This window comes from Papio anubis, chromosome 17 (genome assembly GCF_008728515.1).
Source record: "Papio anubis isolate 15944 chromosome 17, Panubis1.0, whole genome shotgun sequence".
In the NCBI taxonomy this organism is placed as follows: domain Eukaryota; kingdom Metazoa; phylum Chordata; class Mammalia; order Primates; family Cercopithecidae; genus Papio; species Papio anubis.
Window position 1 is genome coordinate 48,528,650 of NC_044992.1, and position 12,341 is coordinate 48,540,990.

The window sequence follows — 12,341 nt, forward strand, 5'->3', positions numbered from 1 at the left end:
GCATAGAGTTCCAGGCCCACATCATAGAAATACAGAAAGTCGCAAGGAGTCCTTGAGTGCCAAGGCAGGGACGAAGAGAGGAAGGTGAACCAAAGGCATCTCCCTACCATCCAGCCTAGCAGACCCCACACTCCTCCTGGCCACTGTATTCCTCTACCCTTTGCTGCTCCTTCCTACTTTCTACCTAAACATTTCAGCACAGCGTGGTTGTGTGTGTGCATGTGTGTGTGTAAACATGCATACGCCTGTGTGTGTGGTGTACATATGCTTATATAATATGTGGTTATGTATATGTATATATGAGATTACATACCATATGTTAAGGTGATATATATTACCTTAGTACAGTTTTTGGTTTTTTTACTCCAAATGTTTTCAGATCCCTCCACTTAATGTTTCAAAATAAATAGTTCCTGTATCTGTAAAGACACCTTCATATGAATTTGCTGTTCTCTTTCCCACCACCTTCTTCCCAAACACTAAATGCAGGTTAGTGGTCTTTCAGGGAGACTTTCCATTGAAGGAAATCACAGACCATATATGGGGCGAATAACCCCTTCATCTGATGGAAAAACACTGGTTATTTTTTAAATGTATACAAGACAACCAATTTTGGAATTAATGAGTGAAACAGACAATTATAACTTTTGAAAAAGAGTTTATTAGGAGGTTAACAAAGGATTTCTATTGCGTCTCCAAAGACCAAGAGTGACAAGGAAGATTTATTCCAATTATGTTCTGTTTCATAGCATGCCGATCAGTTTTGTCACAATTAACTGAATTTTCCCTAAATTGCATTCAGATAAGTTTTGTTCAAGTATAACATGTTATGCAAATGCGTCTTTATGATGATAGATATTACTTGATCTTGATCCTGCTGTAGGTCTCTCTATGTGACTCAGAAGACAGATTTTGCAGCCTTATGCTGAAGAATCAAGCCAGGGAATACAGTGGGAGGCTAGAGCTGACCCCTGGAAGCCAGGGCTGATAGAAAGGTTTCTGCCTCTTTCCAAAGTGTGTTCACTGTTGGAGATGTTGGGATGAAGTAGAGTTGAGGTGTGACTGATGCCTTTCTTCTCCTCCTGGTCATGGGGCCTCTAGCACCCAAAAGTGTTGCAAGGCCCGCACCGAGCACGTGGGCCACAGGGATTAGAGATACAGGGCCCAATGGACTTGTCACATGCATTTGTTGTGGCGCAGGGGTTGGAGGGGAGCCTGTGGGCAGAAAATCATTGGAGCAAGTTAGAGTATAATGAGCTGAAGAGATTGGAAAATAATAAAAGGGCTTTGTATAAGAATATTGTTCTCCTTTGGACTGCCTCCAAACAAAAGCTCGAAATTATAAATTCATTTCCATCAAGAAGACTATTCATCTCCACAGCAACCTCACATGCCCCAGGGAAAAGATTACTACCCCCATACTGACTTGCAGTCCTCGCTCTCCAGGAGGCTCCGGTACGTGTTGATCTCACACTCCAGCCGGGCACGCACGTCCAGCAGCACCTGGTACTCCTGGTTCTGCCGCTCCAGGTCACAGCGGATCTCCGCCAGCTGGGACTCCACGTTGGTGATCAGGCTCTGCACCTGGGACAGCTGGGAGCTGTAGCGGGCCTCACTCTCCGTCAGCGTGTTTTCCAGAGAGTCTCGCTGTGGTGGGGAAGATCAGGAATGTTAGAGAGCTGCTCCTAATAAGGTTCTTCCATGGGGTTCCAAAGAACTCACAAGCTCCAAGAGCTAAGGAGAGTGTGTGGCCCCAAGGGCATCCCCGAGACTCTGCCTCCCAACTTCCCATCGCTCACCAGCAGGTCAGAACAATACAAAATACCAGGTTGTGCTGGGCCTGCAGCTCGATCTCCAGGGCATTGACCGTGCGTCTCAGCTCGATGATCTCCGCCTGGTAGGACTGCAGCTGCTCTGCGCTGGATACCACCTGCTTGTTCAGCTCCTCGGTCTGAAACACCCAAGTGGGGAAAGGATCAGACCCTGCCTCCAGGGCCTTGGGGCACCTCGGGTCCTGAGCGGCCATGTGCTTAGATGCCCACCTGCGTGGCGAACCATTGCTCCACTTCCCTGCGGTTGGTTTCCACCAGGGCCTCATACTGACTCCTGGTCTCGTTCAGGACCTGGTTCAGGTCCACAGCAGGGGCAGCGTCCACCTCCACGTTGAGGCGGTCTCCAAGCTGGCAGCGCAGGGTGTTGACCTCCTGATTGAGAAAGGGCAAAAGTTTAAATTTCACAAAGGATCTTGGTGCTCTCCTTAAGAGAATGCAATTCAACTTCTGATCATTCTTAAGTTTTCAGGAAACTTTGTTCCCTCTGATCCTCTCATTAACCAGGATCTATATTCAATGACTAATCTGTATACTCCACTTTTTACAAAGTACTTTCAAGCTCATGACCTCTCTCTGCCCTTTGTATTAAATGCACCACTCCTCATTTAGAGAGATTCAGTGATTTGGGCTCAGAGCTGATACACGGCAGGCCATTATTTAAACTCTGGTCCCCAAATGCCCAGTTCAGTGTTTTTGCTAGTATACCATATAGCCTCATATGTTTGACTCTGAAGCATGGATAATGAAAAGAACAGAGTCTAGCTAAAGAGGAAATACAGAATGCTTACTTCAAAATCTGCCATCCTGGCATAGAAGAGACTTAAAGCGTGATTTGTTGATTCCACCAGCATAGATTTTGCTGAAAGCAATAAATATCTGTTTACTTCCCTGCTGAGCATAGCTTGGTCCTTGGGCTTAGGTGGATTTCAGACAAATTTGTATTCAACCTAATCTCTACCACTTAATACATTGCTTCTAGAAGCTTCTTGAAGCCTCAATTTCTTCATCTTAAAATGAGAACTGCCTCCAGAGTTAAAGCACTTAGCACAATGTTCGGCACATACTAAGCACCTGATTAATATTAACTGTCACCATTTACATTGTTCTTGGATTTCAGGTTGCATAAAATACATGTCTTCTTTTTTTGTCCAACTGACTTAGCCGTAACAGTGAGCATTTTGCTCAAGGCTGTTTCCAAGCAACACTGAACAGCAGAAAGAGCTCTGGACAGGAATGAGAGTTGCATTTTGTTCCAGCTCAGCCCTCTCTGCCTGGTGGGCCTAGGCCATCCTGGCTTCTCCAGCTACAAATGGAGAATTGGAATAGAAGATTGCTGCTGTGTGCACTCTAACCAGGGTGCAGGAGAGGCTGTGGCTGCTGCCTTGTTACTCAACTTTCCTCATTACTGGGCTTGCCAACTTCCTCACTCTCATTCCTGCCTCTGGCAGAAAAATCCTAATCTCATATCACAGGTTGTTAGACTACTCATTCTCTACATATCTATTTTTGTATGCAGAATTACTTCCTCAGCTAATTGAGCCTCTACTGACAGCCTGTCCTGGACCCTGTGGCAGTTATCAAACAGGCCCTGGCGAGTCTGAGCCCATCACTCTTCAGGGAACTCACCTGCTCATGGTTCTGCTTGAGGCACAGCAGCTCCTCCTTCAGGGACTCCACCTGGGCCTCCAGGTCAGACCTGCACAGGGTCAACTCATCCAGGATCCTGCGCAGGCCATTGATGTCCGACTCCACCAGCTGCCTCAGGGACATCTCAGTCTCATATCTGTGATCATAGGAGGGTCAGGGACAGGCTGGGCAGGAATAGCCTTGGCCTTGACTCTGCTTTGGTTTGGTTTGTCAGGTAACTAGGAATTAGGGTTTATAGTTTTTATAGCCATCTCTTTTGTTTAGGTTTTCAGCATCAAGCTGGAAGAAAACGCACTGGTAATTTTATGTTTAAAGATCCAGTGGATAGACTTCTACATTCCTAGCTACTCAGGAGGCTAAGGTGGGAAGATTGCTTGAGCCCAGGAATCTGAGGATCTGAGGTTACACTGAGCTATGATTGCACCACTGTCCTCCAGCCTGGGTAACAGAGCAAGGGCCTATCTCTAAAAAGAAAAAAGAAAAAAGAAAGCCAGTGGATTTAGGATAAAAGCCAATAAATTGTAAGATTTCCAAAATATAATACTTCCACATTCTTCATTCTCATGAATGGATTCTGTGCATAGGAGAACATCAGGGGCCAACATGTCTACACTGACCCACAGTACGACTAGGGATATCACTTCACAGAGGAGAAGCAGGAAGAAAGGAAGTCTAAGGCCTGGAGAAAGGATCTCTGAACTACGGTGTGCAGTGGCTCTGTGAATCTTGGGCAAAGCATCTAGAACATAGCTCAGTCAGTGTTTGTTTAACTTGTGTTGACAATAGGCTAAAGGGAAGGAGAGCAGCCAGAGAAGAAAAATAAACAGCAACACCCCGCTTGCCCACTCACTTGGTCCTGAAGTCGTCTGAGGCCAGCTTGGCATTGTCGATCTGCACCACAAGCCTGGCATTCTCAGACTTGCTGCACAGGATCTGGAAGGCCCAAAACATTCAAGAATGAGCAAGGACTTGGTAATTTTTCGCCAATAGCAGTCCTTCCTAATTCACGTCCTTGGAAGGATCAGGATGAGAAATCATTGCCTATCTTATTAAATGCTTTCTATATACAGTAGGTACTCAATGAATATTTCCAAAATTATATTCAAAAAACAGAACACCAAAATATGCAAAAAGTATCAGTAGATAATCTTTTTTTCTATCCTAATGAGCAATACTGAGAAGCTGACAATAATAATAGTTGACATTTATGAAAAACACCTACTATGTTTCTGGCATGATACTAGGAGCTGAGGATACAAAAATTGGTAAGCGCTTGATCCTGCCCTCAAGAAACTTTCAATCAAACGGAAAAGACAAGCAGGTAAACTAGCAGTTGCAGAGGACTGGATCAGGGAAGAAGCCACATGCTCCCAGATGTCCCAGACAACTGGGACTACTTTGTCCTAGGTAATTTCCAATCTTCCCAGTTTTGGACAAACGTTTTAGGCTCTCACTGGACACTGTGCACCAGGAGAAGCCCAGAGTTATAAAGATGAGGACAATGAAGTCAGGGTAAGTAGGAACCCAGAAGAGAGAGGCAGCCAGCAGTCCAAGGGGCAAAACGCTCAGATGAGGGAGAAAGGAAACAGCCCAATCTTTACAAAAGATTCCATTTCCCCAGCTTCCTTTGGACTCAGTCCTTTTCTGTCACCTCAGGGTAATAATTCTGGAGCTTGGCAAGCACATGGAAGCATTCAGAAGTAGTTTTTAATTACAGCTCATTTATGCAAAGTACTGCTACCTCCACATAGACTAACACTATGCAAATATTTAGACCTAACAGTCCCAAGTCTAAGATGAGATGGGCCCTCAAGAAAACAAAATGGAAAGGCCAGTTTTCAGCTTTCCATTCACATCAAGAGCTCACATGGCTTCTCAATCACAGCTCGGATTCTCTCCCGACAACTTCCTACTGGAGGCACTGTGTCGCCCACTCCTCACCTTCTGCTGGAGCTCCTCGATGGTCTTGAAGTAGGACTGGTAGCTGGCGCACACCAAGGGCTCCTGCTGCTGGGACCGCTCCCGGATGAGGTTCTCCAGCTCCGCGTTGTCCCGCTCCAGCTGACGCACCTTCTCCAGGTAGCTGGCCAGACGGTCGTTCAGGAACTGCATGGTCTCCTTCTCGCTGCCATTGAAGGAGCCCTCGCAGAACCAGTTGCAGTTGCTCACATTGGCGGGGATGTTGCAGGCCCCAGGTAGGGTGCAGCCGTGGCAGCTGGGGGGCACGCAGGGCCGGGAGGAGCAGCTGGTGCGGCAGCTCAGGCTGGGCAGGCCACAACTGTAAGACATGGTGCAGGGAGGGAGTGCCCGGCTGAAGACAGAGTCCAAAATCTCCAAGTTGTAGAGCAGTGGGTCTCCTTCCTCCAGGGAGCATTTATACCTCGTCCGTGGAGGGTGTGGCCACGTAAGGCAACCCCCACCTTTTTTTTTTTTTTTTTTTTTTTGCTCATTTGGTGATTGTCAAAAGCCCTTCCCTACATTTGTTGTGTTTCTTCAGAAGAGTCTCTTCCCTCATAAAAGACTTTACTTGGGCTTCTCGCTAAGTCAGGACTCCTCTTCCATGCTGTGTGTCATGATGCAAGAGCTTCGTGGTGTGACTTCAAAGACCTGGACTCATGAAAGCCCTGGCCTTCATCAGTGGGATGCAGCAGGTCAAGAGACAGTATTGCTGTTCTGCTTCCTGACTTGAGGCCCCCAACTCCTTGGCACGCCTCCGGCTCTCCATGGTGAAATGGAAAAGCATAGCTCTTGCCCATGTGTCTTTTGCTAGGTCACATTTCCAAGTACTGAATTCCAAATTCATGGTTCTCAGAAAGAGGAATAGATCCTTTCTGGGGCAGTTCCTGATGGCCACGTTTCCTGATATGATGGGCCTTTTTCATATCCATGATGACGTCAATCAACCAAATAATAGATATCCACGAGGACAATTTCATCCAGGGTGATGTAATAGACACTGGGAGGGGTGGGAGATAGGACCAATGCTATAGTCAGAAGTTCTTACTTGTTAAGAACCTGCACAAGCCCAAGGTAGTGTGGACACTTTTCACAAACTAGATCCTTTTTACAAACATGATCTTCAAACATGCAGAACTGAGATGTCCATTACTCCTCACCACAACTCTTCAAGATAAATTGTATAATTCTCATTTTATAGATGAGCACACCAAGGCATAGAGGGTAAGGGATAATAAGTTGTGGAGCTAGGATTCCAAAGCAGATCTCTTTTCTCTTCATCACAATATGCGGCTTAAGTATAAACGGCTTACTTCCTTCCCTTCTTCAGACAGGTCGCCCCTTTCTCCTCTCCAAGCTCTCTTTTTACCTTGACCATGACACTGTCATGACTTATGTGCTTGTCTCTCTCTCTATTTGAGTTCCCTGAAGGCAAGGGCAGGGTCTAGTTTGTCTTTGAATTCCCAGCTCTAGGCACCTGGTAGGCACTGTTGAATGGGTGTGTGTAGAGGGATGAAGGGATGAACAGGAAATAATAATCTGAGGAAGGAGTTGACAAGTGGCAAGTGAGTAGTTTACACACTGGGGTGGGCGAGCGCCTCCAGGATTGGAGGCTCTCAAGAATGGATTTGTGCTGGGATGGGGAGGCTCCTAAGAAGCAGAGGGGAGAAAAGTAGGAAGTGCAGGTGAGGAGAATAATGTGCACACAGGAATGGGGTGAGAAAGCCCAGGGCATGGTTGAAGGACCAGGGTAAGCCTAGGCAGCAGGAAGGGGAGAGTTGTGAAGGGAAATGGTAGACATTAAAACTTTATGGGGGATTGTATGGGGACCCTGTGGTAGGGGTCTCAATGGTGAAGTGGAGCAGCTTGGACTTCCCCAGAAGCTGTAGAGCCAATATAAGCTTTTGAACCTAAGTGTGGTGTGATAAAAGTCGTTTTAGGAAATGTTTTAGCAAATATTTATCTGTTTTAGAAAAATGAAGGAAAGATTGGAGGCAAAGAGTTCAGCAAAGAGGCTATTGTAACAGTCCATATAAGACTAGAATTTATGGCAGGGATGATGATACAGATAAGGTTTAGTACAAGTGAAAGAGTTAGAGCACTGGGCCAAGGGAGAGTACAAAAAGAAGAGCAACAAGGAGCTGAGGACCAAACTTTGGAGAATTTCCCAATCAGAGATCAGGAGAAGGAAAAAGAATCCGTGATAAATGGAGAAATGGTGAGAAAAAAAATGATAAGAACAAGTTCATGGCATCCCAGAAGGACAGGAAGGAGGGTGCTTCCAAGAGGAGGTGACGTCAGAAGTGCCAAGTGCAGCAAAGGGGCCGCACATGATCAGGACCATGGAAAGGGTATTGGCTACCTTGACCAGAAAGTTACCAGGACCCTTCCAGGGTCACACAGTTGTGTCTGCTGTATGCAGTGCCTGTGTACATTCTTAAAGTAATGTCCACAGTGAACTTTGGTAAACCAAGACTTCAAACACACAGAATTGAGATGTTCATTACTAAGAGAAGTTCTGCTGCAATACATTTATATATCTGATTATAAAGCTTGGAGCTTTGATCTTACCAATACAGACTTTCATACAATAATTGGAGTGTGCTTTAAGCAGATGCCAGACTTGTCTGAACTTGATGATTCACAATAGTTTATTATTTAGGAACAATTATCCAAGAAGCATGAGTAATCTGAACTGCCCATACATATGACACCACTTCTGTTTTGTCACAAGACGTTAGACAAGCCTTATTTGATATCCTAAAGAGGCAATGAGGAAAAAATTCAAGTATGTGCCTGAGGAGGAATACATTGGCCAGAAAGAGGAGGGGCTCCCTATGTCCTTGCTAGCAGAGGATGAAGCAGATGACAGAGATTCCAAGCCTCCCAGCTACAGCTACCAATCCAAGCAGCTTCCAAGCCTCCCAGCTACAGCTACAGACCAAAAACCAGATGGCTTTGCATTTGGCTCTTCTCTTCCTCCCTCTCACCTCCTAACATAGATCCTAACTATGAAAATGGTTAAAAGAGAGAGGGAAAACCTTGAAACAAGAGAGATATTGGGGATCCTAATGGTCAACTCATCCAACCCCTTCATTTTACAAAGGGGAAACTGAGGCTCAGAATGGAGAATGGAGAAACTATCATCTAGCTAGGACCCAGCTCTTCTGATTCCCACTGCATTATCATCCCCACCACCATCCTACTGAAATGTTGAAGAAATGTTGAAGAATCAGTTGAAGAACTGATCTGCTATTACGTAAGGACAGAAATCAAGGGCAGTGAGAAAGACATCTTGTTATCCATAGATATGCTGTGGTGAAGAAGAATTATGAGTCAATGTGTAAATAAAGATAGAATTCAGCAATAGTACAGTTTCTTGTTACTCTCTGATTTCAATTGTTATTTCTAAATTGATGATACAATTATATATGAACAATTTGGAGTAATTGAAACATAATTATATCCCATCAGATATAGATTATATCCCATCTGTTTGGAGCAACTTAGAACAATAGGTCAAACAATGGTGACTCTACTCGACAGCAATCTGCTTATCCAGAATAAGGTACACAAAAGATAGTCACAACAAAATTAAGTTGTTATTAAAATGAGGACAATTAAGAGATTAAAGAAAACACACCACAATGACACTGGATGCTGTTAAACAACAGGATTATGAATGCTTTTTTCATCTCTCCAAATTCTTTGAAAACACATGTGTTACTTCTGTACAATAAACAAAATAAAATTCACATTTAAAATTTCAGAAGGAAATTCTTACAAATCTTCTAGAGGAACAATGAGTTGTTAAAAAAAAAAAAAAAAAAAAAAAAACCTACAAGGCTCCTGTTCCAATATAGTTACTAAATTACACTTGAGCCTGTTGCCCTAGAAATAAAGCCTTTGTTGTGATCGGCACTCATGCCCTTGTGACAACTGCTGACTTTGCCCATTCCACAGGTGAGCTACTAAGAAGGGATGAAGGGAAATCAAGCTACCTATAGCTCATGAATTGACTGGCATGAGGTCTGAGCTTTGGGTGAAGGAAAAGACAAGGAGGAGCAACCCTTGGAGAAACATTCTGCCATTGACTACTAGAATAGTCCACAATCAGCTGCTAGAACCACGTCATTTGACCCGCATCCATAGACTATACCTCCCACATACATATAGAGAATAATTAAATTTCTTTTCTGGAAATACCATCTAAATCAGATAAAGACTACAAGCTTAGCATGCTGGAGCTACCAAGGACCTAACTGGTAATTTCACTCAACTCTTTCATTTTAAAAATGGGACAATTTTGACCCAAAAGGGGAAGTGACTTGCCCAAACTTGCAGAGAGCTTATGAAACAGTCTAAATTGAAAAATGATAAAGTAGACTAGAGAACTAGGATAAGGCTTTTAGTCTTTATGAGAGAGTTCAGGCTGAGACCACTGAATGAGGTAAGTCTCTCTAAACACTAAACCCTTAGTAAAAATGTGAACTAGAAAAATAAAGTATGCTTATTGTTAAAGGAAAACTTTGAAAAGCTGAACTATCTCTTAGCTCTAATTTTAAAATTATAATAGTAAATAGTAAAATAGTAAAAAAAAAAAAACAAAACAAAAAAACAGTAAATAGTAAAAATCTCCTTTGGGATTGTTAAACCAGTGACCTATTTATCATTAAGGTTTGGGGGTGAATCGATGCTACTCATATGATTCAAGAACCTTCATGCTGATAAATTAACAAAACACCCAAGGAAATAACTCACAATTAGCAAGAAGGAGAAGATACAAGATACAAAAGGTTAAAGCCAAGAATATTAAATATGTTTAAAGAGCTTATAGGTCAAAATAAGGAATCAAATCCCTAAACAAAATGGTAGTTACTACGCAAAAAAATAGGCATGTTTAAAAAAAGTTAAACAACTTCTAAAAGTGAAGAGTATAATTTAAAGTGCAAATTTTAAATGTAAAATTTCGTCAGTAGGTCTTTAGTGGCTTCAAAAAGTCAAAATTTTCTTTTGATATCAATCATATTATTCAGGGTACTAAGTTTTCACTCATCTCCTACTGAACTAATGAAATTTTAATTAAAAACAAAGTTTTAGCTCTCATAATTCTATTGGACACTTTTAGATATTTTATACTTCTCCTATTAAGTCACAGCAATTGTTTAATTGTTGCATTTGTTTTGTCAGCTTACTTTTATTAATAATTGTCCCACAGAGCTTCACAGAAATATTTTAACAGAGTTCTAGGAGTCAACACATTTAATTGTTTTTCTTTTACTTTTTTGACTAAATGACAAATCCATTTTTATAAAATTAAGTTGACTCCTAATAGTTTTTTGTCTGGGGATTGATGTAATTTTGTTAGTTTTTAAATGGGATGTCACATTTATTCATTTATGTTAAGATGTAAAATATGCATTTCTGCCTCATTATTCCCTTTACTTTTATATGTTCAATCACTTTTTATGTATTAAATTGTTCTTAGCTTTAATAACTCAAATATCGCTTTCTTACAAAGCCAAATAAAGTATTGTCATCTCTGTTAGAATTGCATTTATTAAAGCCAAGTCTTAAAAAATTAATAGTAAAAGAGCCTTTCTTTTCTACAAAAGTAAAATACAATAAACTTTCAAACTTGATTGATAGGTTAAACATTAAATTAGACAAAGATGAAAACAGAATAAGTCAACTGGAAAAGATAGATAAGGAAATTTACCAGAATATAACACAGAAATATTTAGAGATTGAAAATATGAAAGAGATGACAGACAAGCTAGAATGTGAAGGTCCAAAATCTGTTTGAAGAAATACAGAAATGGCGATATGAAGAGCTTGGGGAAGTCTCTCTCCTAGAAAGACATCAATTAAGCCACTCAAAATTAGCAAAGACATCAGTCAAAGGCTCTAGACATTGATTAAAGGCCTTACAACAAATTGAGAAGCATTTACTCAACAACCACAAAAAAAATGGAAACTTGGTAAGAACACTGGGGGCTATGATGTTTAAATGAGGGACTCCATTATTTCTCATGGCTCTGCCTTCCAGAAGCACCATGGGCTGGGCAGCTGAGTGGCAGTTCCCAATCCTCCCAGCAGCCAATACACATCAGCAGATCCCATTTTTCATAACTTACCCATTTCTAATCCAGGCAGGGCAGCTTGAAGAATACAGTCCTTCTTTCCTACACCCCTCTGGTTACAAGAGAGATGTTCCATTGGGCTCCACAGTTAAGATGGCAATATCACCCAAGTTGATCTAAACTTTTAACAACACCTACCAAAATCCCAGCGAGCTGTTTCATAGAACTTGACGTGTTGTTCCTTTTCTTCATGTAGAAATACAAAAGACCCAGAATAGCCAAAACAATCTTGAAAAAGAAGAACAAAGTAGGGGGATTAATATTTCATGATTTCAAAACTTACTACAAAGCTACAATAACCCAGACAGTATTCTATTGGCATAAAGATAGACATATAGACCAACAGAATAAAATTGAGAGTCCAGAAATAAACCCTTACATTTATGGTCCATTAATTCTCAACATAGGTCCCAATATAATTAATGAGGAAAAACAGTCTTTTCAGTAAATAATGCTGGGACAACTAGACATCCACATGCAAAAGAATAAAATGTTTGGCCCCTTTCTTATACCACAGACAAAAAAAAATGACTGAAAATGGATCACAGCCTAAATGTAACAACTAAAACTAGAAAACTTAGGGAAAAAATGTAGAAATAAATCTTCATGATCCTAGGTTAGGATCATGCACTTATTCCTCCATAATACATGTTATACGTTACAACATGGATGAAACTTGAAACATGCTATGTAAATGAAGTCAGGCAAAAAAACACATATTGTATGACTTCATTCATATAAAATGTCCAGAATAGGCAAATCT

At 41.9% G+C, this 12,341-nt stretch overlaps 1 protein-coding gene across 1 annotated transcript; it reads right to left on the reverse strand.

Annotated features, from left to right (window-relative positions):
• Positions 1–638: 638 nt before the first annotated feature.
• On the reverse strand, positions 639–10,018 carry LOC100998247 (keratin, type I cuticular Ha3-I). Its single transcript, XM_003912991.4, has 7 exons — positions 5,421–10,018; positions 4,330–4,412; positions 3,459–3,615; positions 2,043–2,204; positions 1,826–1,951; positions 1,427–1,647; positions 639–1,215 (listed from the first exon to the last, which is right to left on the reverse strand). Exons 1-7 carry the CDS (start codon positions 5,766–5,768, stop codon positions 1,098–1,100), a joined length of 1,215 nt encoding a protein of 404 aa, XP_003913040.1. The 5' UTR covers positions 5,769–10,018; the 3' UTR covers positions 639–1,097.
• Positions 10,019–12,341: the final 2,323 nt, after the last annotated feature.